General features: G+C 37.1%; 1 protein-coding gene and 1 pseudogene across 1 annotated transcript; one reads left to right on the top strand and one right to left on the bottom strand.

Moving 5' to 3' along the window:
• Positions 1-8,966: 8,966 nt before the first annotated feature.
• LOC102027597 (vomeronasal type-2 receptor 116-like) lies at positions 8,967-24,753 on the bottom strand. The gene is made up of 7 exons (XM_013518827.1): positions 24,556-24,753; positions 22,953-23,005; positions 16,598-16,871; positions 15,302-16,108; positions 14,147-14,374; positions 13,690-13,813; positions 8,967-9,889 (listed from the first exon to the last, which is right to left on the bottom strand). The coding sequence occupies exons 1-7, from the start codon at positions 24,751-24,753 to the stop codon at positions 8,967-8,969; spliced, it is 2,607 nt and encodes an 868-aa protein (XP_013374281.1).
• Positions 24,754-24,900: 147 nt separating this feature from the next.
• LOC102027255 overlaps positions 24,901-25,960 on the top strand; it is an 11,546-nt pseudogene continuing 10,486 nt past the window's right edge.

Below are 25,960 nucleotides of genomic sequence, written 5' to 3'. Positions count from 1 at the left end.
AAGATATCAATATGTAATACAATAAGCATTGTTAATTCCCTACCACTCTGTTTGTAACTCTGTAATGTCTGTACTGATCCTTTGCTATTTTGTAAAATGTTGTCGGTCTGTTAGTATTTTCCTCCTTTTATTTCTAAAATAAAAAAAAAGAAATTAATAGGAAATCCTACTGAAGGCAGCTGTTGCCTCTGCAGTTAGACTCTAGCAATTAGACAAAGGTGAAGAAAAAGAGAGGAAAGAGACCCAAGAAGGTGCCAGGTAACACAATGAACGTAAGAATTTAGCAGAAAGAGTCTATATGCAAAACAGGGATGTAGGCAGGAACGTGAAAGACCAGAGTATAAAGCCCTCCAACTGGACAATATACAAAGGTGACAAGGGGCAGCCCCCTAAGGACTTTTATTTAATATATAAAAGACGCATACACCTACCTACACATTTTTAGTTAATGTATATTCTCACTTTAGCATCACTCTTCCATTGCACTAGATGCACACTTGTCCCTTTTATTTAATTTCTAGCCCTAAGCTGCACTTCTATGAGGCTGTCCCTCCCCACACTTACCCATTACAAAAGGGCAGGAAGAAATCAAATAACAAAAAGACTGCAGACAGTGGTGCCCAGGCTACAGTCAAAGACAGCCAGAGAGCCAATCAGATTGTTGCAAGTTCTGGACACTAGTTTTAAAAAAAGGAGCTGAAGACAAAAACCCAAGGATATTCACTTTCTGATGCCTCCTGCTCTTCCAGAGTAGCTCTCTTCTCTTTTTTTTCCCCAAATAAACTATCTTCACTTATTTTTAAACTATGCCTCTTTTTTTTGTTTTATTTTGTTTTTGTTTTCAGTACCGGGAATTGAACTCACGACCTTGCACCTGCCAGGCAGGCGCTGTGCTGCTGAGCTAAATCCCCAGCCCCTAAACTCTGCCTCTTTAACTCCTTACTGCTGCCAAGGCTTTATGATCTCAGAAGCTGTGTGTTCTAGCAGAGGAGTGGCATGGTGTGATGTACAACCCTAGATGTGACAAATATATACAAATAGTGTTTGATAAAACAGATAAAACAAATAGAAATTCAAGTCAAAACTTAGATACTGCTTAAAGAAAAAAAAATCAGTGAGTTACAATGAGAGTGGCAGAGGGGCAGGCATAGACGGTCACCCTCTATCTAGAGGATGCATTGCATGAACAACTTCTCTCCCATCCTCCCCTGACTATATTAAAAAAAAAACTGTAAGTCATACTACTGACAAAGTGTAATTTCCTTTCAATGCATGGGCTGAACCTTCTTTTTTCTTATATTGATGGACCTGGTTTATTATAGGAAAAAAAGAGACAGGTAACTGTCACTCAAAGAAAGAGGTACATGAGCAGGCCTATAAAAATTCCAAGGACAAGCTTCTAGTTGTTTTCTACTGGCAGAGGCTAGAAGATCACAAGTGGTTCTAGCAGCAATGTTTGTTACTAGGCAGAAAACACTGCCCATCAGGAAAGTCCACCAGCCTTGATTTCTTCCCTCCCACTTTTCTCTCACCTCCCTCCATCTCTTGATCTCTTCCCCATTGATCCATGATTTTTTTCATAGTTATCTAATGACTTTTTCTTGTGGTGCTGGAGGTTGAACCCAGGACTCTGCACATGTTATTCAAGTGCTGCACCACTGAGCTATACCCTAGCCCAGTCTGCTTACTCCACCCCAGTCTCCTTCCCCTTTCAGAACAAGTTATCTTCCTATTTCCTATTATCTACAGTATCTTTTTTCCCTTTTTCTCTGGGTTTCCCATATAAGAGAAGCAATATGCTATTTAAGCCTGTGTGTCTGATTTATTTCCTTTGTAAAAGATAGAGTCTATAACACATAATATTTCATGGGAGCTTAACATATTTTTTACTCAAAGCAACACAAAGTTGCAGAATTGCTGAGCCTGTCCCATCCCCACCAATGGAGCTGCTGTGGCAAAGCATCTACTCTGCCAACCTACACAAATGCATGACCCAGTCCTCATGCTAAGGACCCAGGGTGCTGGTCCCAGCCTGCACAACCCCAGCCTTGCGTGTGCACAGAAAGGAGCAGCCTAGAGTGAGCACATGCCCCACCCTACAGAACATCTCAGTCATCCATTGCTCAGTGCTCACATAGGACCCTGCCTGGCCTATTCCATTGTGACCAGTTCTCCAGCCTTCCTTCCAAGGCTAGAGGAGAGCACAGCAATGACAACTGTAGGGGCTCAGCTCACCAGGGAACAGAGGTCAGGAGGTTAGTGATATTACAGAAAGAAATTGCTCAGCAGTGCTAGAATATTTAGTATCCAGACTCCTCTCTGGCTATAGGACTACTGGTTCCCAGAATCCTTGGGATGATTTCCCTCAGATCTACCATACTCAGAATCCTCTGTGAGGCTGAAGGACTACATACCCAGAATCCTCAGAATAATTTTTCCATGTACTATGATACCCAACATCCTCTGAGCATATGTAAGTACTCAGAATCCCAGGCATCTCCCCCAACCCCAATACCATACCTAGAATCCTGTGTAGGCAACAGGGTTATGAACTCAGAGTCCACAGAATAATTTTCCCATAGATGTTATAAACAGAATATTACCTTGCCCACAAAACATGATACCCACAATCTATGGCATATTTTCCTCTTCGACTACTATGAGCAGACTCCTCTATACAGTTGTGTGACTACATGATCAAAATCATCATTTTTCCACTGGACTACCCTACCCAGAATCCACCACAGGCCCACAGAACTACATATTCAGAAATCTCATAGTAGTTTTCCCTTAGATTATGATACCTGGAATCCTCCCAAGACTAGTAACCAGAATCCTCAGGATGATTTCGTGCTGGACTACCATACCCAGAATCCTTGATAGGGCACAGGACTATGTATCCAGAGTTCTCTATAATTTTCCCATAGATTGCCATAACCAGAATTCTTCTGTGGCCATAGGGCTAAGGGTACTCACAATCCTTGAAGTAATGCTCCCATGGACTACCATTCCCAGAATCCACTGTGCAGAAAAAGTGCAGCAGCGTCCCAAATCTTCACCTTGTTTTTTCCACCAAGGACATTACCCAGACTCCTTGGCCTGTCCCCTTGAAGACTATAATACCTAGGGTCTACAGCATGCTCCTATAATGACTACGGTACCCTGAATTTGGGGCATATTTCCCCAAGGACTATAGTACTCTGAAGACTGTGCCACAATTCTCTCAAAAGTTACCATATACCGAATCTTTAAGACAGCCACAAACTGCATTACCCAGAATCCCTTGCACATTGCCTGAGCAATGACTACTACACTCAGAATCCTCAGTGTTCTCCCCTAATAACTACAAAACCCAAAAGCTTCCATATAGAAGCCTGGCTATGATGCCTAGGATCCCAGATTTGTTTCTATTACCAAGGACTACATTACCTAGAATCCTTGCTGTGACTGTCAGGGAAGACTGCTTCACCCAAGACTTCATCTATGGCTGCATCTTTAAAGACTCTGCAACCTTGAGTTCTCAGTGTGTTTCACCAAATTATGGAGCTCAGTATCTTCCATGTTTCTGCCTCATCTGAACCAGAGCTATGATACCCAGAATCTTCCACGTGCTTCCCAAGAACTGTGATAGGCAGAGTCATCTTATACTACTCCGGAAATGCAGAGTCCTCAGGAGTCTCCATGCATCCACTGCCTAGGACCTGAAAACAAGTGTGCACAACCAGTTCTCCCTCTGATCTGCTAGCGGTCTGAAGTGCTTAGGATTTCACCACTAATTCTACATAAAGAGGGGTTTAATCTCACAATATCAAATCCCTGAGAATAATATTTAAGAATATGTTCACCTGAATGCCCCCATATCTTAAGTCTATTTTATACAATTAACATACAACTCATAACTGGTAATTTTAAAAAAATTTTCTGCCTTGACTAGAACATGGCACTTGGTGAATCTGCATACACAAATACTGAATGAAATTACTGTAGGGATAGCAATTCAGTCTTATACTGAAGGAAAATTAAGTCACAAGATACAATACTTAAAGTGATTCCCTTTACTTACAAATGTATAATATATATAATATATATATATATAACTGTAACACACTTATATAAATGTAGCACATACTAAACAAAAATCTGAAACTAAACACCACAATATGTCATCTGTGCTTAGAGTGGTCCATGATTTTCTTTTCTTTTTGATCATCTGTAGTTTCTGAGGTTTATTATATATATAGTTAGAACTTCTGAAAAGTGACAATTATGTTTAGATAATTAGGAAAAATCTGCTGAACTATCATACACACATACACACACACACTCATCCATATGACTTATACTGTGTATACAGTTCTAGTGAGACCCTTAATGTTTGATGCCACACTCACTATGTGCCTTTTTGGTAAACTCTCAACTCCTTGACATCAGGAAAAGGGTCCTTCTAAATACTCAATTTCTTGAAAAAGGAACTAGGCTGAAATTCATGTGTATGTATATTATCACTTAATATAACAACTCTGTAATTATTATTAACCATGCTTTACAGGAGAGAAATTGAAACATAGAGCTAATAAGTTACTCAGTGAAGAAGTGATAGAGCCCATATTCCAAGGTACATGTGTCCAGGGCTGGGGATTTAGCTCAGCGGCAAAGTGCCTGCCTGGCAAGCACAAGGTCGTGAGTTCGGTTCCCAGTACCGGAGAAAAAAAAAAAAAAAAAAAAAAAAAAAAAGGTACATGTGTCCATCCTCCAACTGATGATAGTGTTAAATGTTGGGATCTGTTAAATGAAACAAAGATATGGAGGGGAAAAAAACTATGTAGACCTGAGAAATGTTTAAAGTTAAAATGTGAAGCAAATAAGTGCAATGTAAAATAAAATATATATTCATTAATTAAAATATATACAGAAAATATCTACAACATGAGTAAAAATGTTGTCTTTTGCTGGCATATTCAGGCGGCACTTAAATTACTATTAATTAAGAAGGTTTTAGAAGATATTTCTCTGTTGGGGGAGATGTTTTTAAGGTGCTATCAGGGCCTAGCCAACTTGGATCTTATGTAATAATTTATGAGGAGGAGGGTTCTAATTTTTAATGAGTATTACATGAATATTAGAGAACAGCACATTGATATTGTCGGTATTCCAGGCCAAATGATGCATGTTATATCAGTATTGTGGCCAACCTGTAGATATGAAATTAGTGCTACAAGCCTTATTGTGAGTATTAAATTATCATTAAAGGAAACAGTGTGGCTATTATGTTAGTTAAAACACCACTGGGATCAAGGAGTAGAGGGACATGCCTGTGGTTGCAGCATTTGGGAGGCTGAGGGGAGAAGTCTAGTAAGTTGGAGGGACGCCTGAACTACACAATGAAAACCTGTCTTACACTGAAAAAATAAAAGAAAAGAAAACATAACAAAACAAAACAAAACCCCAAACAATGATACAGGGTAGAGGGGTTTGTAAACAAGGCTAGCCTCTTTGGGCTTTTGGCCAATCTGGACCAGAAAGAGTTAAAAGTTGATGGAGGAAACAATTAGCAAGACCAGGAAAAGCTGGCCAGCCATGCAGGTGCCCTAATCAAGTTAGCCTAGCAGCCCCTCCCCAACTTCCAAAGGACCCAAAAGGTGGCATCTTAAAAGATAGGCTTTATTTTATATATTGTCTCATTATGTTTTGTGTTGCTTTGCTGCTAACTCAACCTTGTATGTAAAGTCTTTTTAACAAACCCGTAAATTATTCTGATAGGACAAAGGAAACCAAGTGAAGTTCCTGCAGGAATCCGCACCTAGAGGATGGGACCCCAGGGCCTAAAGTAGCCAATCATGTTATTACAACTTCTAGGTAAGGAGAGAGCTCTGACACCACAAATAAAGCAGCTCAGAACAAACTGTCCTCGGGTCCTCCACATTTCCCAGGCCCCCTACTCTGATTTGTTCAGGATAGCTATCTCTCCTGCTTTTTCCCTCTTTCCCATAAAGTGTCTGATAAAAGGTTTTGCTTTCCTTAAACTTTACATCTCTAATTTTTTATTAGTACGAAGTTTACAAATCCCAGAGTGCTGCCACCTTCACAGTGGGGTAGTGGGTCTCCTCCCCCAGGGCAAGACTCGTCCCTTGACCCTGACAATGACACTGTGTGGATATCTTATTAGCCTTAGTATATGATAGGCGACAGTATCAATGTTATATGAGGAGTGAGGGGTCGCAGTGAGAATACAATTACAATGTTAGGAGTTGGTATGCAATAATATATTAAGAAGCTATTCTACCAATATTTCATAAGGAACAGAATTCCACAGTGTGGTGTCATGTTGGTAATAAGGTGCCATACTGTGGATATGAAATTACGATTGGGGGCCACAGTGTAGATACTATATTTGAGATACAGGCTACTCTATGGATATTAAACTCAGAAGGCACTGTGTGAATATTAAATCAGTAGCAGAGACCCTTGTGTGGACATTAATACTAGGAGTCCACCATTTGTTATAATAGGCCTCTGTGTTGTTTTGACCCTAGCGTCAGAGCCTACTGCGTGAATTGCGCTTTGTACTGCAGGCCACAGTGGCATAGCATCACTTATTTCGAGCTCCAGGGTGGATGCCATCTCAGAGGACTCGTGCCCTGTGTGTCCAGTGGAAATAGTAGTCACTGTGAATGACATGCATTGCATGAAGCCCTTCCTCTGCTCTGGAGACCCATCCGTCCAGGCCACACTTAGGCCGCACACTGGAAGGTTTACACTCACGGTCGCAAGGCAGACACAGCCACCTCCTGGCAGTCAGTCCGCAGGGTGAGACCTGGAGCTCTGTCCTCTGTAGACTGAGACCTCTGGCACCCTCCTTGGCTGCATCGGGTCAGGAATACGGGAGCACACGCCCTCTGGTGGCCGGGGGTTACTCCTCGCGGGAGGTTCGCCATTTCAGGGAAACACAGAAGCCCCCTACTAGCCTAACAGCAAAACAGAAGAAATCGGGTCCCGTATCCACACTCTTCAGTGTTACCATTTTGGAAACCTGACTTAAACTCACCACCCATGTTTGTATCCAAAAGTGGTGACAGAACAAGGTATTTGGGAACCATATCAACTTAAGTGAGTGTAGTGATAAGCTTTGAAACTTAGTCAAAGATTCGGAGGGAGGAAAGGAAGGAGGAAGTAAAGGCCAGGCCTGCTTGGTAGTGAATGTAATCTGAACTACTCTGAAGGTTGAGAGCAAGACACAATTTACAGGCCAGGCAGATGATTTACTGAGACCCTCCCTAACTCACAGTAAGAAAAATCAAAATGGCTTGGGAAGCTGGGATATGGTGTCTTACACCCATCCTATCAGTACAAAAAAGAAAACAAATAAAAGGAAGCGAAGTTCTAGTTTATGCAGCTTGCAGATGGCATCCCTTGAGCAATAGTCTGTGTCAAACATTTTTTAAAAAATAAATAACACAGCACCATCTGGAGTTGCAGGTTCCTTATGGATCCCCTACAAAATACACACAAAAAGGCACAAGCAGGGAGGAACAAAGTGTCCAAAGTCACTTCCGTCACCACTTTTGGATACAAACATGGGTAGTGAGTTTAAGTGAAGGCCAGTATTTTTATACACACACACACACACACACACACACACACACACTACACACAGTCATATCATAAAACTACTGGTTCACTGGATTGGTTGGTTTAGGCACAGAAACAAAGGCTAGAGATGACTGTCATGATAGTCATTTTTTAAAAAAGAAGAAGATGCAGGGTATGCGGCGGTAGCTCAATGGGTTGTATTTGCCATGAAAGCAGAGGGTCCTACATGGGTCTAATTTCCAGTACCATTAAAAAAAAGAAAAGAAAATGGTATGGAAAAATGGAAGGAAAGATGGAAGGAAGAGAAAGAAAGAAAAGTTTTAAAAGCACAATATGTGTAATGCATGGGTGATAGGCAGAGCTGTGAATTCCTGGTGACACTTCAGCAGACATGGAGACATCCCAGGGGAAAAACTATTTCACTAGAGCTTCTGCCAGAAAGAGACTACAGGTCAAGGACCAGGCTCATGGGCAAGGGAAAGTCAGGTGGGGACTGCTGGGCAACTGCCCTTGCTCCAAAAAGGATGGAGGCAGGGTTAGAGAGCAGATTTAATATAGAATAATTAAAAGATAAGAAGAGTTACAGAAAATAAGGACACATGATTTAATTACAGGATAGAAAGCAGTTATCTAGGGTACAAAGAGAAAACATGGACTGCTAATAACAGACAATAGAAAGCAACAATTACAAAATCACATAACAGTCTATGAGTTTAAAAGAATTACAACCACAGAACTATGGAAGTATATCAAATTTGATACAAGAAATAGCACTTTAAAATAAAAACAAAATGTGTGAAAGTGTTGTATATAAAAATTTATTTTCACATTATCAATGAATCTTAAAAATTTAAGTATGAAAAAATTATTGCATATGTATTACTCTATGAATATAATGTATAAAAAATAAGACATAGATATAGATTCTTGTCTCAAATTAATAAAAGAAGCTTAAGCAAGAAAATGGAAATATTTAGCAAACATTGATAGAAAAGTTTACCTTAGAATGCTATGTAGTTATCCCCTAAATTAAAATATAAATTCATTACATTGTGGTTTTAAATTCTAGAGTCTTTAATTACAACATTTGGGCAAGCAGAATAATGAAAGGAAATTGTAAGAGAAATACATAACAAGTTACAGAAACATACTGTAATAAGCATATTAAAAGCATGGTATTGCTTGAAGAGAAAAGAAAAAGGAATTTAAAAGTACAGTGATCTAAGCATAAAATTACCATATTAAAAATAATGAAAAGAAGGGTCAGTTGATCATTAAAGTAAAGCCCATCTTGTAATTTAATATCTGACTGCAAAAAAACCAGTGCAGATCTGTGTCAGCCCTCTCTGTATTTGAGGAAAAACTTATGCTTTCACTTAAGAAGGCTTGTTTCTCCCAGAGTGTGTTTTATCTCTGAATCCATCTAGAGAATTTCTCTCTGGCCTTAACAAAATAATGTAGCACTTAGGGGCAAAGATGCAGCCCAGCAGGCCAGCACTGGAGGCCAAGATGCAAAAGACCTCCATGGCCACCATGACCTTGCCGTTTGTGCTGTGGTACACAGGGAGGAAGGTGAGCCAGACGCTGCAGAACACCACCATGCTGAAGGTCAGGAACTTGGCTTCATTGAATGTGTCAGGCAGGTTTCTAGCCATGAAAGCAACAGTAAAGCTCACTAGGGCCAGGGAGCCCAAGTATCCCAAGACACAGTAGAAGACAGTGAGTGAGCCCTTGTTGCACACGATGATGATGTGGCCGTGTTCAGAGTGCATGTCTGTGTCGATAAAGGGTGGTTTTGTTCCCATCCAGACTCCACAGAGAGTGAACTGGATGAGGGAGCAGATGGGAATGATGGAGTTGGGTGCCCCTGAAATTAACGACTGCCTCATCCTTCTGCCTGGTGCAGTGATCTTAAAAGCCAGAACCACAGTAATGGTTTTGGCCAAGACAGTAGAAACAGCCACAGTAAACACAACTCCAAATGTGGTCTGCCTGAGGATGCAGGAGGCCATGTTAGGACGGCCAATGAAGAGCAAGGAGCAGAGAAAACAGAAGGTGAGGGAGATGAGCAGGATGTAACTGAGTGCCCGGTTATTGGCCTTGACAACAGGAGTGTCTCGGTGTTTCACGAAGAGCCCAAGAACAATCACTGTGAGAAGAGTGAGACTCAGGGCTGTGCCAGCCAGTGTCATCCCCAAGGTGTCTTCAAAAGCCAGGAAAGTCACAGATTTTTGGAGGCAGAGGTTTTGCTTAATGTTGGCATACTGATCAGCTGGACACTTCACACATTCTTCCATATCTAGTAAAATTCAAGTTGTCATTAGTTCAAGTTTATTATTTCCCTCTTGTTCCTAGACTCCCCTGCGGAAGCTCAATGGACTTCCTAAACTACGTTTATGTGCCTCTGTTTTCCTTTTTTCCCTTTTCTTTATTTTTTTAGTAGTAGAGTTTGAAAAGGGGGCATTTCTCCTGAGCTGCACTCCTAACAAACGTTTTGCTTATTTTCAGTCAGAGTCTCCTTAAGTCAGTCCATTACCCCGACCAATTCAAAGTCGAAATCCTCCCATTCCTCACTCCCTGTGTGCTGGAATGTGCCAGCAAGCCTGGTTTCTCCTTCACCTTTGTAGACACAAAGAAAAAGAATATTACATAGAGAATTACTCCCAATTAATACTACTCATTCTTTGTGGTGTAAACAATGCTATTATCTATTCTAATTATCCTGCCATTGTTATAAAAGTGTCTTTCTGTTTTCACAAAGCAATTAAACACCTACCTAAGTGAAACCTTCGTAAGTGATGCTTGAGATATTCATTAATGGGCAATTACTCAGTCAGAAACCAGCACAATTTACTAATTTCGAGGACAATATGTACGACCAGTACAGCTTAATGACACGGAAAGTTGTGCTACCCTATAAAGATTGTAGTTTTCACCAAAAAATATACTGGAATCTTTACTACATTTAGATGGAAACAATAAATTAAATTGAAAAGTACTCACATTCTGCAATTAATGAGATTTTCTCTTGAACATAATTACTGAACCACTTTGTATAGTTTTATGTTCACAAACGTCTTTCTATAGCTCAATGATGTTACTTTTCAAAATTCTTATGAGATACTTCACTAGATATTTAATATTTTGCAAGAACAAATGCTCTCTTTTTTTTTTTTTTTTTGGTACCAGGAATCGAACTCACGACCTTATGTTTGCCAGGCAGGCACTTGTGCCACTGAGCTATATCCCCGGCCCAATATTTAATATTTTGAAGTTGTAGAAAATGTCACTTTTTAAAGTTTCATCTGTAAATGCCTTATGACTTAGATGTAGAAATACATTTTTAAATTAACCTTATATTTTACCCCCACTAAATTCAATAATTAATTCATTAATTTTCATAGGTTTATATGTACACTATAATACAAATGGAAATTACTACCAGCTTATATTTCTTCCTCTCCAATATATTTTTGTTTTTTTCTATGTTTTCTTGACTCTATTGAATTGGCCATAACATCCAGTGATTGCGGTGACAAGAAAATTCTTGTCTCACTCTTGCTTCCATCATTGGACCACAAAATGGTAGAATTGCTTTAGGATTACATAAGTACAATAGAAGAGATTTATACAATTTCCACCTACTTCTAATTTGGTAACAACTGTTGGTCTTGCTGTTTTTTATAATCCTAAAGAGGTGTTTGATTTTATTATGTTTTTATTCATTTATTGATTTTACATCTCTTTCCCAAGAAACTAGCACAGTCAATTATATTTCATAAACTTAATTGTGTCCTGGTATGTCTCCTGAAAATAGTCATCTCAGTTTCAAATAGAATACAGTACATGAATTTAGATAGACAAGCAAAGTAGCCTGTAATCTTTGTTTCATACAATGGCATTGCCAGATGTGGGTAACAATTTAGCTGTTCTCTTAAATTGTTTTCTACGTTTCCTTTTATTCTGAAAGAGTTTGAGTGATTATAGATATGTTCTGGAATAATTATAAATTTCATCACTGATAATCTTTATACACATCAAAATTGTGAGAAAGGACTAAAATATGAAGTCATATTTGTTAATAAACCTGAAACTATAGAGATTTTTTCCTGAGCACTGATTTGCTTACTTTTCTTGTAATTTTCTAAATTTTAAGCCAACTTTCAAATCAATTGATTTGAAATTATTACTATACTTTATATAATAAATTTCCCACATAGTCTATAAACGACCTTTTAATCATGATATTGTAATGTTTTGCAATACTTTTTCTCTCTTTGTGTTGAAATGTATCAATCATTCTTAATCTTTTTTTTACCAGAGGCTATCTATTTCTGTTTCTCTGTGTATTCCTTTAATTTTTAAAAATCTCCATCATATTGTGTTCCTATCTTCTATATATGCATACAGTTTACTTTTACTTTGCATTTTTCACTTTGTCATAAATATTTCAAGGGAAAACTTCAGCTTTTCTTCATTTCAGTATATAGGAAAACTTGTAAGTAGAGGGGATATAAAATGTACATTTGTCTCTAGGCTGCAACTCACAGGATTTCATAGGTAATATTTTCAATTGCAGATGATTTTTAACTTGTGGTTAATCTATGCTATAAACTACAGATTGTCATGAATTGTATTCCACAAAGTGGAAACATAGAAACTGGCATTGCTAGGGTATTGTTGTTTCTATACACACGGAACATTTAAATAAAAATACCACATCCCCAAAACTTATCCACAACAAATATCAAATTAAGTAGATGGTTCCCTTATAGTCACTCCTGATTTCTTTGAAAGCAAATTTGAAATATTTGTAATGTGCTTTGATCAAAACACACACCAGCCACAAAAAATTAGAATATTTCCATTACAAAGGTAGTTTCAACACTTCACAGTTTATCATATATTCAGGAATTTCCAAAGTGGTACTTCTGGTATATAAAAACACTCTCTATTGGTTTCTGTAATTTTCCTACCACATGTCAATCGTCATAGTATTTGTTTTAATTGCATAGAACATCAGTTTAGGCTCTTAGGATAGAGATGTAGGGAGTGGGTAGGGAAAGGGAATGAAAAAATAAAGATGCGTTTTAAACGTGTACCCACTACCCAGCATGAATTTGGTCATTATGGGCCACAAACATGTACTAATAAAAATACCAATTAAAATAATTTTTTGAATATAGAAAAGTAAATAACAATTTCAAAGAGGTATCATATGCCAATTTGGCCACTTCTGCTAATTCTAAAAACTTGTGCCACCCACTTTCTGATAAAATATTAATTCTACCAACTCTGTAACATGTGTTTAACAATCTTCCCCAAACTGTAAATATCAGCACCTTTTAAATATCTTATTCTGTTTGCATATTATCATTGCAGCTGCATGGCACAAAACATAATTCATTAAATAGGGTGTCCCATATACTTACCTAGAATTCATGGATAGCAGGGATAAAATCCTAGTAACTGAGGTTATGCTGTACTGTAAGTATGTTGTAAGCAAAAACATGCCTTTGTTTTAAGCCAAATACAATCCCTGTGAGCTTTTCCTTTGTGACACTGAAGAATGAAAATATGCAAAATCTTTGTTTAAAGTGTATACTAACTTTAGTTCTAGTGAATGTAAAGTGTTTTTAAAAAATATTTTATGTTAAACTTTATGATGGAGATGGAACTTAGAAACCATTGTGTAGGGGAGAGGTGTTTTGTTTGAAAAAACAATGCTTTCATGGGTCTATAAAAATGAAAGGAAGTGTCCAGGTGTAGTGGAACATGGCTGAAACCCCAGCTAGTCCACATTCTCACACAGGAGAATCACAATTTGAGTCCAGCCTGAGCAGCTTATGCGATTCTGTGTCAATAGACCAAAAGGAAATGATTGGAGATGAAGCTCAGTGATATTGGACTTCTTAATCCAATTCCACAAAATGTCAAAAAAAAAAAAAAAAAGACAGAAAGAGAGAAAGAAAGAAAGAAAGAAGTGAAAAAGACAAATGAAACTGTGTAGTTTAAGGGACAAATGGCAGTGTTTCAATGGGTAATGCTACATAACTACAAACTAAATGAAGAGTATTTGTTCGTAAGACACACTCTTACCAGTATCATTGGCAATCTCATTTTCTGGACAAGGAGTACAATCAAAACAACAGGCAGCCTTTCCCTCCTGAGGCGTTTTCCTAAATCCAGAATTGCAACTCTCACTGCATATAGAGTGGGGAGTCTAAGGGAAAAATATATTTGGGAAATATTAGAATTTTACTTACTCCTTTAGAACAGGAGGAATAAACTAAACTTGGGTACATACGTAAATTTGATTATATAGTTAAAGGGTCTATTCCATTAATAGTAAATCTCATGTAACTACTTAGAGAAATATATTAAGTGCACATGTTCTTTTTCTATTCATCACAAACCTGGCAAATAAGAGAATTTTTCAGATTGAAAATTGAGTCATTCAATTTCCATGTGGCGGTTTCATGAGTAAAATGTGTGAACAAAACCTTCAACAATATGTTGATTATGACAGAGTGTTATAGGATTAGGTCGAACATACCTGGGTAGCTGCCATGGCCCACTCTAGCATGTCCTCAGATAAAGACAATTGCTGGACAAGAGGAACATGTGAGGAAAATGTTCCCAGTTTGACCTTAAGTCTAAGGCCTTCTGGAAAGTTCCAAAAGTTGAGAATGTCATACTCTGCATCCAGTTTCCCTCTCTCATCCAAATTCACTTGGTCTCCAGCAGGATTCTTAAATTGAATGTTTTTCAGAAAGGGGTGCAGCTAAAATAAACAACATTATATAGTGAGCCATGGTCCATGTTTGAGAAAGAAAAAAATGAATGAAGAATAAATTCATGAAGACTGAATGAAATACTTAATAATGTCACTTTACCCAGGGATCTAATAAACTGCCACAAATAACATCTTACTGAGGAAAAATATGTTGACACATTTCTTTAAAAAGACACTTTTAGTAGAAAATATTCAATCCAAATTCATTTAAACAAACACTGTACAGATGTGTTAGACAAAAATCCACAGTGCAATGAAAGCTTCCAACATTCATTTTGCTCTATGATTTTTAACAGTACCTATCTTTTAAATAAGGTTATCAATACTGAAAGAGATTGTAGAGTTAAATTAAAGACTCACATATTATGTCCATTGTAGGCTTGGTACACTTTATTTATTTATTCATTTTACAAATAAAAGAAGGAAAACATATTAACAAACAGACATCCACTTACAAACTAGCATAAGAATGATACAAGCAATACAGAGTTACAGATAAGGTAGTAGGACATTAACGGTGGTTGTTGTATTATGCATTGATATCTTCAAGTGGTTTTGCGTGTCTTTATTTGTTTTCCTATTCATTTGGTACTATTTAGAAGATTAATTTTTCCTGCTGTACATAAAGTAATTTTGGGGAAATGTTTAGATTTTTAAATGAAGCACTTGGTGGGCAAACCATTGGCATCTATCATAGCAAAGCAGTGATCTTCTCTTATATTTCCTCCTTGTTACTATTTGCCTGATAGCTCTTTCTATCAAGCTCACAACTGACTTCCCTAGCAATGAGCCTGCTACAAAGTTTTTTGAATTTTGGAATAAAGATTCTAAGCTTAATGGATAGAGCATGAATGGGATAATTTAAGAAATGCATCTTGATGACAGTCTATGTGCCATTCAGATAAGAAACATTACCTGCCAGGGGGGAAACACCATTGCTTCTCTGTTTCTCACTCGTGGCATTTCTGCTTGTTGAGAAAGCATCTCATGGAGGGCATGGGCCACCGCATACACAGCATTGTACATATTGTAACTCGCATCCTTCATGGCCAAGTCAAAGCGATTCACTGGCAGCCATGCCAAAGAGGCATTAGGGGTACAGCTCTTCAATGTGCAGTCAGAATCAGAAAATGAACAATGGAAGTTATTGAACCAGTAAGTAGTGAGGTAAGTGTCCTCTGGGTACTTGAAAGGGTTAACTGCCTGGACAAAACTTTTGAAACCTGAAATCTCCTCATGGTGGTTTGAAAAAATCAGAGTACCATGGAATGAGTCAAGTATAAAATTTTTCCCAGCCATGTCAGCATGCCATTGCGAATTTGTGATCCAGACTCTCCATGTGGCTATGTACGGCTCTATAGCATAGTTCACATCATTCAGACCATCAATATCATAGTAAATTATAACCACATTGACCAGTGATGCTTCCCCACTCAGAATAATATGTTGGTGTGCACTTGGCATATATGATGCAAGAGGAGTTGAGAGCATTTTCACAAATGCTGCACAGACTCTGTTCCTGCCCATCTCTGCTTGGACATCTGAGAGAAATCGGCGACCTTTATGCCCTTCTGTAATGACAAGTCCTACCCAAGTCCAGTTGAAATGAAGCATCAAGGAAACCATGCCAAGGGCCAGAGATGTGTCCTTTTGGGAAACCTGGTAGAGAGAAGGGAACTGGCCATTTTCTTTCAGCATTGGATCATAAGAACCAAAGGTAACCTAGAAGGAAAGAAAATTAGAAGCAACATGAAGAAGAACGTTGATATAAGGGATGCGCTCATACCTGAAATTTGCTAAGTAGTAGCTTAAAGTGATAGAAAGGGATACGTCCTCATTCCATAATTCTAATCATCTTCCTAAGACCTTCTTCAGAAAATAACTGATGAGACTCAGACCTTGAGAAATCTTGTTACTTTTCTCCTCTGGCATGCAGCATAAGTAACTGTGAGCACCTCATTTGTTTGTTTGTTTGTTTGTTTGTTTGTTTTGCAGTACCAGGGATCGAACTCACGACCTTGCGCTTGCCAGGCGGGAACTTATGCCGCTGAGCTATATCCCCAGTGTGAGCACCTCATTAAGTCAATGTGTACTTACTCGTTGAGGTTACACTCTGACAGACAACACAGTCTTCTCCTTTCACCCTCTTAGTCACCTGATAATGATACCATCAAAGATATTTTCATTTTTCCCCATTCTACCTGCCCTCACCTGTGGAAATCTGTAGAGTTCCAGCAGTGCTCCAATTTGAGCAGAAGTTGCCCATGATGATTCTGTTAATACTGCTACAGCCTTGCTTTTTCCCTGGCATGTGTAATTGGGGATCCCATTCTGCCTTGTGAGCAAAACAAGGGAGCTCTCCAGCATTCTCCAATGACAGTGCAGGAAATTATGGAACTCATATCCCAAAGAGATGTTGGGTAAAAGATGAGGATTTCTGTTAATCTCTTCAATGGCAAAAATGAAGGCTAGGAAATTCTGGTAGCTGTTGGATTTCAGCCTGCATGGAGAGCATAGAGTTCCTCATGGAAAAGACTCCATCTGTGATTATTTTCCAATCCAGGGCAATACCCCTTATGAGCTGAGTGCTTGTGTTCCTCCTCTGTGTTCATATAAAAGGAAACTAAGTGTGAATGTACTGGAACTTGTTCAGTTTTTAGGAAGTAATTAAAATTAATGAGGACTTGAAGGTGGATTTCATATAAATGAGGTCATTATCCTTACAGTTGTCCAGAGAGCCGTGCTCTATCAATTTGCTCTGTGAGGACATATTGACAATATCATCACAACTGAGCTAGGAGGCAGATTCCACCTCTGTTTTCTCATCCTCAACAACAGTTAAAAGTAAATGATTATTGTTGTAGACATCCAGTTGGTGAAAGAGTTTTGTACAGCATGCTGAGTCAAGATGACATCGTATGGATAAACAGCCAGTAAATTCTATTTCTTTGGAAGAACTGGCCCCTATGAAATCTTAGAATTTAGAGTTAAAAAGTAACATAAATTTGGCTTCAAACAATCCATACCAATTCCACATACAGCCAGGAAAGTTTAAGAATGAGGAAGCAGATTAGAATCATTTGGGTTTTGTAAATGGTCCTTAGTATCAAGAACTAAAGAGCAGCATGCATTAACACACCATTAAATGCTTCACGTTACAGGACTGAGAGTTACATGAACTTGGAAATATCAATGCATAGAAAGAATAATGTTAAGTCAAATGTCTGTGACTAGCAGAGAAATGTGTTATCTATGGGATGATTGTGGTGCAGCAAATGGCTTGTAATAAAGTTACATAAATATATGACACATCAAAGTTATGCATCTGTCAGCATAAAAAATCAGAAAACCTAGATCAACATCAGAGATGTAAAGATAAATAAATCATAAAATGCAGAAACATCTGATAAATGCATATAGCTTTGGACGCACTAGAAATTCTTAGAAACTTAGAAAATGCAGCACTGGAAATTTTATATTGATCAACCTGTTATTTTTAAAAATATAAAACAATGTCAATGCCAAAAATCAGTATTTTTACCTTTACTTATTTAAAGCATCTCTAGCGTCTGCAACATTCCTCCAATTGTGAATACAAATTCTGCTAGAAAATGACAAATTCTTACACTTGCATTCCCTGATATCTGAATCAGGGAAGCAGGAATTCAATGCACTATTGCCTTGTCTTATTTTTAAACTGTCTTATTGTGTTGATGTCTCCTCCACAGGCTAGTTTATGTTCGTATCTTTTGAGTGCTTTCAGCATGAGTGATAAGAACAGGTATCGTTACTTTTTCGCAGCACTGTAGATCAAACCCTGGATCTCTCATATGCTCAGGAAAGGCTTTAGCGCTGACCTATGTCCTCAGCCCAGACTATATATCCTTCCGTTTTCAGGTACACCTATCTCTGTGCATCTAAGGGATGAGACTCATACATTAAATTTTGAAATATGCTATTAATGTGGAAGTGTTATAATTTATTTGAGAATAGAGTATTGAAATTCCTCAGTGTACTACCACACATTATGCAATGTGAACTACTCTTCCCAGCTCTTAATCTTTCCCCTCCTCGCACCATCCTCATCATCATTGTCACATCAGTAATGATTATCTTTGTCATTTTTCTTTCTTTTCACTTATAGATATGTTATCTTAAAATATTATATATAAAATCTATTAATATTTCTTTATGATAATCTTAATCTTTGTACTATTTTGAATGGAGCATTCATTTTACTTATTATTTCTAATAGTACATTTTTCTACATCAAATATGAAACTAATACAGCTGCCTTAGATTTCTTCTGGTTTAAGTTTGCAAGGTGCTATCTTCTTAGTTACCGTCATCTTACGTCTTGGAGTTCTCCCATATTCAGGTTTATACATGTCTGTTGTGAGAAAAAGATGAGTAATTTTGTGGTTTTTCTATTCCATTAAATGAAGAGATTATTCCACTTAGAATCTGTGATAAATTTTGTACTTTCTTTGTTCATACTATCTTTATGCTGCTCTCCATTTTCAGATATCTTCTAAATTACTTTCTTGTTTCTTATTAATTGAGTTGTGCTTGTGTTGGCTATTTGACTATACATTCCCTCCACTTGGTGGAGAATTACATTCCCTAATTAGGCCAAGGAAACTTTCAACAAAATGTGAAGGTTCTAATCCTCTGACCTCATTTAGTGAATCAGAAAATTAAGAGTGGATTCTAGTAATCCCACTGTTTCAGTAAGACTGCCCAGGAAGTTTTCACTACAAGAAAAGTTTGAGAGTTTAGTAAAATATGACACCAAAACCTCATTAAAATGAAAAATTGAAATAACTTTCTAAATGCCCTGTGTTGATATTGCCTTGAATGTGCACTAAATACAAACTTCCTAAAGGGTAGTTCTGAATATTTTAATTTTATTGGTATTAAAAAGGTTCAATTGCATCTAGATAATCTGGATTTGGAGAGAAAGGATAGGAATCAATTCAAATTCAAATTTTCATGTAACATTCGGCAGTCAGTAGAAGACAGAGATTGTGTGCTTGTAATTACTGCTCCTTTAAAATGGAAAAATGTAAGTATGAAACAGGCTTGTCATTCTATCTTGCTCTTTACCATGACATCTTTAACTTTCTCTTAAACATGACTTACAGAAGAAAGTATTTAAAAAGGTAAAGTTGAATATATATATGTGTGTATATATATATATATATTTCATACACACTCTGATATATGCACATAATGTTCACCTGTTGAGATTAAATATTTTTGAATCACACACTTGATTGTCTACTTATGCAACCCTAACTTTCCACCTTCAAAACAGAAGGCTTAAGGTAAGTTTTCTCTTCAAATATCAAGTTCTTAAATCTAAAATGTTACTGAAATCCACAGAAGAGAGATCGTTTAGTCAGTCACCAAAATTCTAACCCAGTGGCTCATCAGATGAGTAGGCAGTTTTCTAATCCTGTTCAGTGTAAAGCACATACACACATATACACATCAACACACACACAATACAAACGTCAATAAATGCAAAAAGGCAGTAAACAGTTCAGACAAGGCATAAATTGTAGTCACTCAGATGAATTACCCTTAGGTCATGTAGAAAATCAAAACAAGGATTTGAAAATAGTAGCCAGGATCCCCAGAGAAATAGACAGAATGGAAAAGGAAGAAAAAGAGAATTCTGCTCTGAGAGGTGATATATAACCATTGGGTTCCTAGACAAGGAAATTAAAAGGAATAATATGAGCAGGTGAAATAAACATCTACTTTAAAGTTAGGAGAACAGACAAATTTAATCTATGTAAAATAATTCTGCATTAAAAACTAAGAATAGAAAATCAGTTCACAGACATTGTCAAATCTGTTTCTACGGGAAGATCAATAAAATAGGTATTATTCAGACAAGGGAAAAAACATTAACAACATTAAATTAGGGAATGCAACCATGAAGCAATTCATGAACAGAATTTTAAATTCATTCATCCATCTTTATGAAAGGCCTGTTTTAAATTTTTAAAATTAGCATCTACTATCCCAAGATGAGAGAAATATAAAAGAAGATAAAGTTATGCAAATATTGACATAGGGTTTTAATAGAGTTGAAATAAAATTTCCAACATATACTAAGCCTGAATGAATTAACAGATTAGCTTCTGAAACATGAGAACAGAAGGCAGGCATGGCGGTGCACACTTGTAATTCTAGCAATATAAGGAGATGGGGGAGGAGGATGGCAAGTTCAAACCCAGGCTGGCAGCTGAACAATTTAACGAGTGCCTGTCACACACACAAACACAATAAATTCTAGGGATGCACCTTAATGGGAAGCACCTGGGTTCAATCTTTCATATTTATAAAAACAAAAATAAAAACAAAACTATTTACTGGGAATATCTTAAATGCCACAGAGTACAAAAAAAAAAAAAAATCAGTGTATGTTTTCTGTTGAGATGAGCTTGCTTTAAATACTTAAAATTTGTGCAGAGACTATTTTAAGTGGGTCATTAGAAAATTGGATAGTTTTAAAAAATCCTTCCATTTCTGCAAGAAAAAACAGTATCTTTATTGAATAATATATGACATTTAATACTATAATGCATCCCTATTTTGTTGAATGTATTTGTTTATGAGAAAGCTATTTCTTCAAAATTATTATTTCAATGGAAATGAAAAAAAAAAATCCCTGTCTACATTCATCCATGTGGAGAAATGCAAGAGGTGTTGGAGATATTTCCTTGCCTGATTTAATCCACTGATAATATAAATACATATAATCACACAAGAATGTATTTCATAAATATGTACAATTAATACTGGAGAATTAAAGATAAAAATGGAAACTCTTTCAAGTCAAAACTTAGACACTGGTTGGAGGAAAAAGCAGTGAGTCACAGTGAGAGTGAGTGAAGGACAGACATAGAAGGTTATGGCACAGACCACTACTCCCTCCACCCTCCCCTGACAGAGCTCATAGTAAGAAAACTAAAACATACTACTGACAACATCTGATTTCCTTTCAATGTTTAGGCTGAGCTTTCTTTTTTATTACGTTCAAGGAGCTGGTTTATTATAGCAAAATAGACAGATGAACATCACTCAAAAAAAGAAGTACATGAGCAGGCCTATAAGAATTCCACAAACAAGCTCCCAGTTGTTTTCTACAAGTGAAGCCTAGAAACTCTTAACTTCTCCTAGCAGCAATGTTTGTTACTGTACAGAAAATATTGCCCATCAGGAAAGTCTCCCCAAGCTCGATGCCCAAAATTTTTGTTGTCAGTGTTGTTTTTGAGGGACTTATTCATGTAGGTTTCTTGATTAACCACAGGGCTGAAATGAGTCTTACAAACTGAAAGAAAAACTTTAATGTTCCAGCTTTAGTTAGTTAGTTTGTTTGCTTGTTATTACCCCTGGCCCGTTTAAAAAAAAATAATTAGCATGAGTTTCAGATGAAGAATCTTAAGCTTTTCAACAAGAGCATTTTTAGTAAAGTAGGTTCTATGACAGTTTATTATTTTAGTTTATCAGTATATGTGTGTAGTACAGAGTGTTCACATTCCTTGTGTGGAGCTGGTACATGTACATAACACACTCCAGTTCCTTATTTTCATCTTTATCCCTTCCCTCTCCACTCCCACATCTCTTGATCCCTTTTTCCTCTGAGAAGGATCTGTCTCTCAATATTTTTTGTCAGTTTCAGAATCACTCAGTATTGTTTTGGATTTCCTATGCCATGAAATAAACATTTGGGGAAAAAGAAGTGAAGGGAGGAGGAGGCAATAATATCTCATAAAAGAGAAGAATCTTCACATTATCTACCCAAGGAAATCTGAGAATTCAAAAACAAACAAAAATTTAGAAGCATCCTCAATATGGTGAAAGTAAAATTACTAGTCTTATAGGATATAATATTGTGGAGGCATAAGAATTATTATGAAGACATTGATGTGCATATAAACATAGCTGTCATTTTTTTGGTTCCAGGAATCGAACTCAGGAGCTTGTGTTTGCCAGACAGGTGCTGTGCCAGTGAGCTATATCCCCAGCCCATCTATCATATTTTGTTAGCTTAAGCAGATTAGAGACAATACCATCCTACTTTGAATTTATTTATATTGATGGGCATAAATGTTCAAGATATCATGACTACATTCTAGTTACTATGGCCATTGTATTTATGCATGCATGGGCTACATCTTTATTACAATTACATTATAATGTTGATATGAAGAAATAATATATTACTTGCATACATGTAAATATTTTGTCTTTTCTAAAAGTTCTTTTCTTTTTCTTTATGATTTTTGGACAAATGAAAACTTTCTCATGAGTCCTTAAAGTCTTCTTCCTAGTGGATAAATCAAAGCCAACACCTAAGAAGCTCTTGACAGTATAAGCCTACTCTTTTCTGTCATAGACAGGTTTTACCAGGCATGGATCTGAAATCAGGCCAAGTGTAATAGCAGACTGATCTCCCGAGCTGGTGAGTGGACAGCAGAGGACAATAGGAAGAGCAGGTATCTCCTGTCCTTCCTGAAGTAGAAGCAAGCTTTATAAAATTTTTGAAATATTCTTGAAATTTGATTGCACTTGATCTCTGATCAGTTTGTCATCCTGTACTATCTTTAGGTAATGTCAGAATGCACTGGGGCGCTTTCAGCTAGAATCCTCTCGGGTCTGTTTAGCCAGAGTCCCTAATTACACCCAGTTTTTCTCTTAGTAATCACCCAATGACCTCTAATCTGCTCTCACTTTAGCCCATGCAGAATTTAGCAAGTACAGAAATTCCTCTCCACTAAAGCAAAACCACCACATTGCAGTCACTCATATAATGAGGGTTAAATTTTGACTAAATAAAATTCTTCTTCCATTTTAGACCAGTGTCATGAATACTTTTTTCTTTAATAGGTTTTAAGAGAATCAGATCAGACTTCCCTGATTCAATCACTCAAAAATCCTGTTGATCTGTTACTAACAAGACACAACACTCAGAAGCAACTACCATAATCAAAATTTGTACATCAAACACATCAATAATGACAGTTAACATATTTCAGGAAGTACGGAAAAAAAAGGCATAGCTTGTATACTGACACATGCCCATAATGTCAGTTGCTTTGGAGGCTGAGGCAAAAGGCATGCTTAAGGCATAGAGTTTGCTACCAATGTAGGTTAAATAGTAAGTCTCCATCTCCAAAATTATGCAAACATGTGAGAAAGTGTTCAAAAACAAATATGTAAGGAAATATCTGAACATAAGAAATATACGATGTGTACAGACACTACATACAGAAGGAAGAAAACCAAATTGTTTATTCCACCATCACTGCTCCCAAATGGGGACAGATGCCCCAGAAATTTTTGTGGCTCCAAGACCTGATAAAAGAAATAATCATTAAGACAGTGACATTTCTTTTCTCACAGACACAGGTCTTCTGCTTGGATCATCTGACACTGTGCAAAAATTAAGTATACTTTTGGCTATTTAAATGATGAAATAATATCTCAAACCAGAAAATATACATGTGCCAAAGCAAAGAATAATCAAATTGGAGGATAAAACTCTCACAGATGATACAGGCTTTATTTCTGGCCATGCTTAAAACTCCAGGCATCACTGACCACTTGCATGAGACAGTGACATACAGAGTATTTACAAGAATAATTGAATATCTATAGTAAGAATTCTCTCAAAGCAGGTGGGGTAAAAGTAGCAATGGACATTCTGTGAGGCGATAAGCTTTATACATAATAAAAATTAATTTATTCTGGATTGTATATAGGGGATATTTTATCATAGCTGCTTAGCAATAAATTCAGTCTAATTGTTGGTTTATGTTTCTAAGGAACATTACTGAATGCCATACAGTGGAAGTTAGGCAGGAAGCACTGCATACATAGTGGAATAAGGTGGAGAGTGGTGTCTCAGCTTTCAAACCTTAAAACAGGAAACTGTGAAACTGAAAAAAAAAAAAGAGTACTATCTTCCCACTTCCAAATGGTAAAAAGGAAGACATAAAATGTGAAATATTTAATCAACAGTTCTGTGCACATGTGAGTGAGAAGGATGTGATAGCATGATAGAGACCATTGATATATCTACCCTCAGATCTCTAGGCATCTTACATCCTGATAATCAAGAGATGAATACATACAGAGGATACTTACGGTACAGTAAAGTAGTCGTTTGTAGGCTTTATACTAACGATACCAGTGTAGTATATGGAAATATAAAGGGTGAAAAATCCTCCAATTACCACATCTCCATCTTTGTACACACTGGTGCCTCTTTCTCGAAGGCAGGCATGATTATCAAGATTATACACTAAGATAGGAAACTGCAGGAGAAGGAAGATAATCAAAAGGATCATCTTAGAAATGTCTGCAAAGCCTTAAGTTTGAATGGAGAGAAAACCTGCAGTATCAGTCAGTTGAGTGCATATATTATGTGCATTTGTGTGTGTGTGTGTGTGTGTGTGTGCGTGTGTTATTGTTTTTGGCTCACATGAACCACTCTTATGCCCCTGATCCCTTTCAGTCAAGCCTTTTCTGTATGTCCCAAGGAATTTGTCATCATTTCTCTTCTGGGCTCTGGTGGCCAGGTGAAAAACACAAATTGGAAATTATGTTTGGATATCATTCTCCTCACCTCGAGGCACCATGATTTCATCCAAGCTCACTTACAGAAACATCCCAGGGGCCAACTCCTCTCGGAGAGATTTGCTCCTCTGCTTGTGTCATTAAGCCATCTGCATAGATGATATTTGCAGTGTTGCTAATGGATTGCACTAGATTTAATGTCAGGTGTTAATTGGAATTATCTGAAAAGTGTTATCCTCAGCCATAAACATTCAGGTATTATGTTCCCCAAAGCTCCAGATGAGGTGTTGCACCCTCATACATTCGGGGTTTATTTCAGCTACAAAAGATTCACTGTATGGCTCATGTTTGTGTGTGCATCAGTGACGGGTGCTGAAACTCTGTTCTCCCTGGCTTGGGGAGCCAGAAAATACACCGAATACAGAAATCTCTATTAGTAACTAAAGATCAATGGGGAAATAAATTGCATTTTTCACATATAATCTAGACTTATTTCCTACTGCTCAGTTCTTTCAAATGTCTTAATTCCACAGTGTAACATACATTGTGATCATTCATATCTATATGTACAATGTTAAGTTTCTGCATTATTTAGGATTCTATTAGAAAATGAGTTTAAATGGAAAAAAATTTCCCTAACCTCAAAGCAAAGATGAAAGAAATTAATTCTGCTTTTCCCATCATCCAGGTTATTGATGAGCAGACACACACAGGCAGGATTTCTAGATAGATTTCCTAACAGGAAAATTATTCTGCATGATATTGTAGTAGTTGAATATGTCATTGTGTATTTATGAAAATCAATACAATGTTGAACACAAAGATTGAACCTCAATATAAATTTGGGCTTTACTTGTTACTGGTGTATCAGTATTGGCTTATAACTGTGACATACAAATAGTAAGTGAAAGGGCAAAGGTGGGAAAAATTACTATTTTTAATTTTTCTTTCTTTCTTTTTTTTTTTTTTTTTTTTTTT

Source organism: Chinchilla lanigera, unplaced genomic scaffold (genome assembly GCF_000276665.1).
Source record: "Chinchilla lanigera isolate Chin_1 unplaced genomic scaffold, ChiLan1.0 scaffold00049, whole genome shotgun sequence".
NCBI classification, from domain to species: Eukaryota; Metazoa; Chordata; class Mammalia; order Rodentia; family Chinchillidae; genus Chinchilla; species Chinchilla lanigera.
Note: the sequence above shows the minus strand (reverse complement) of the source record. Positions and strands in the feature narration are given on the sequence as shown.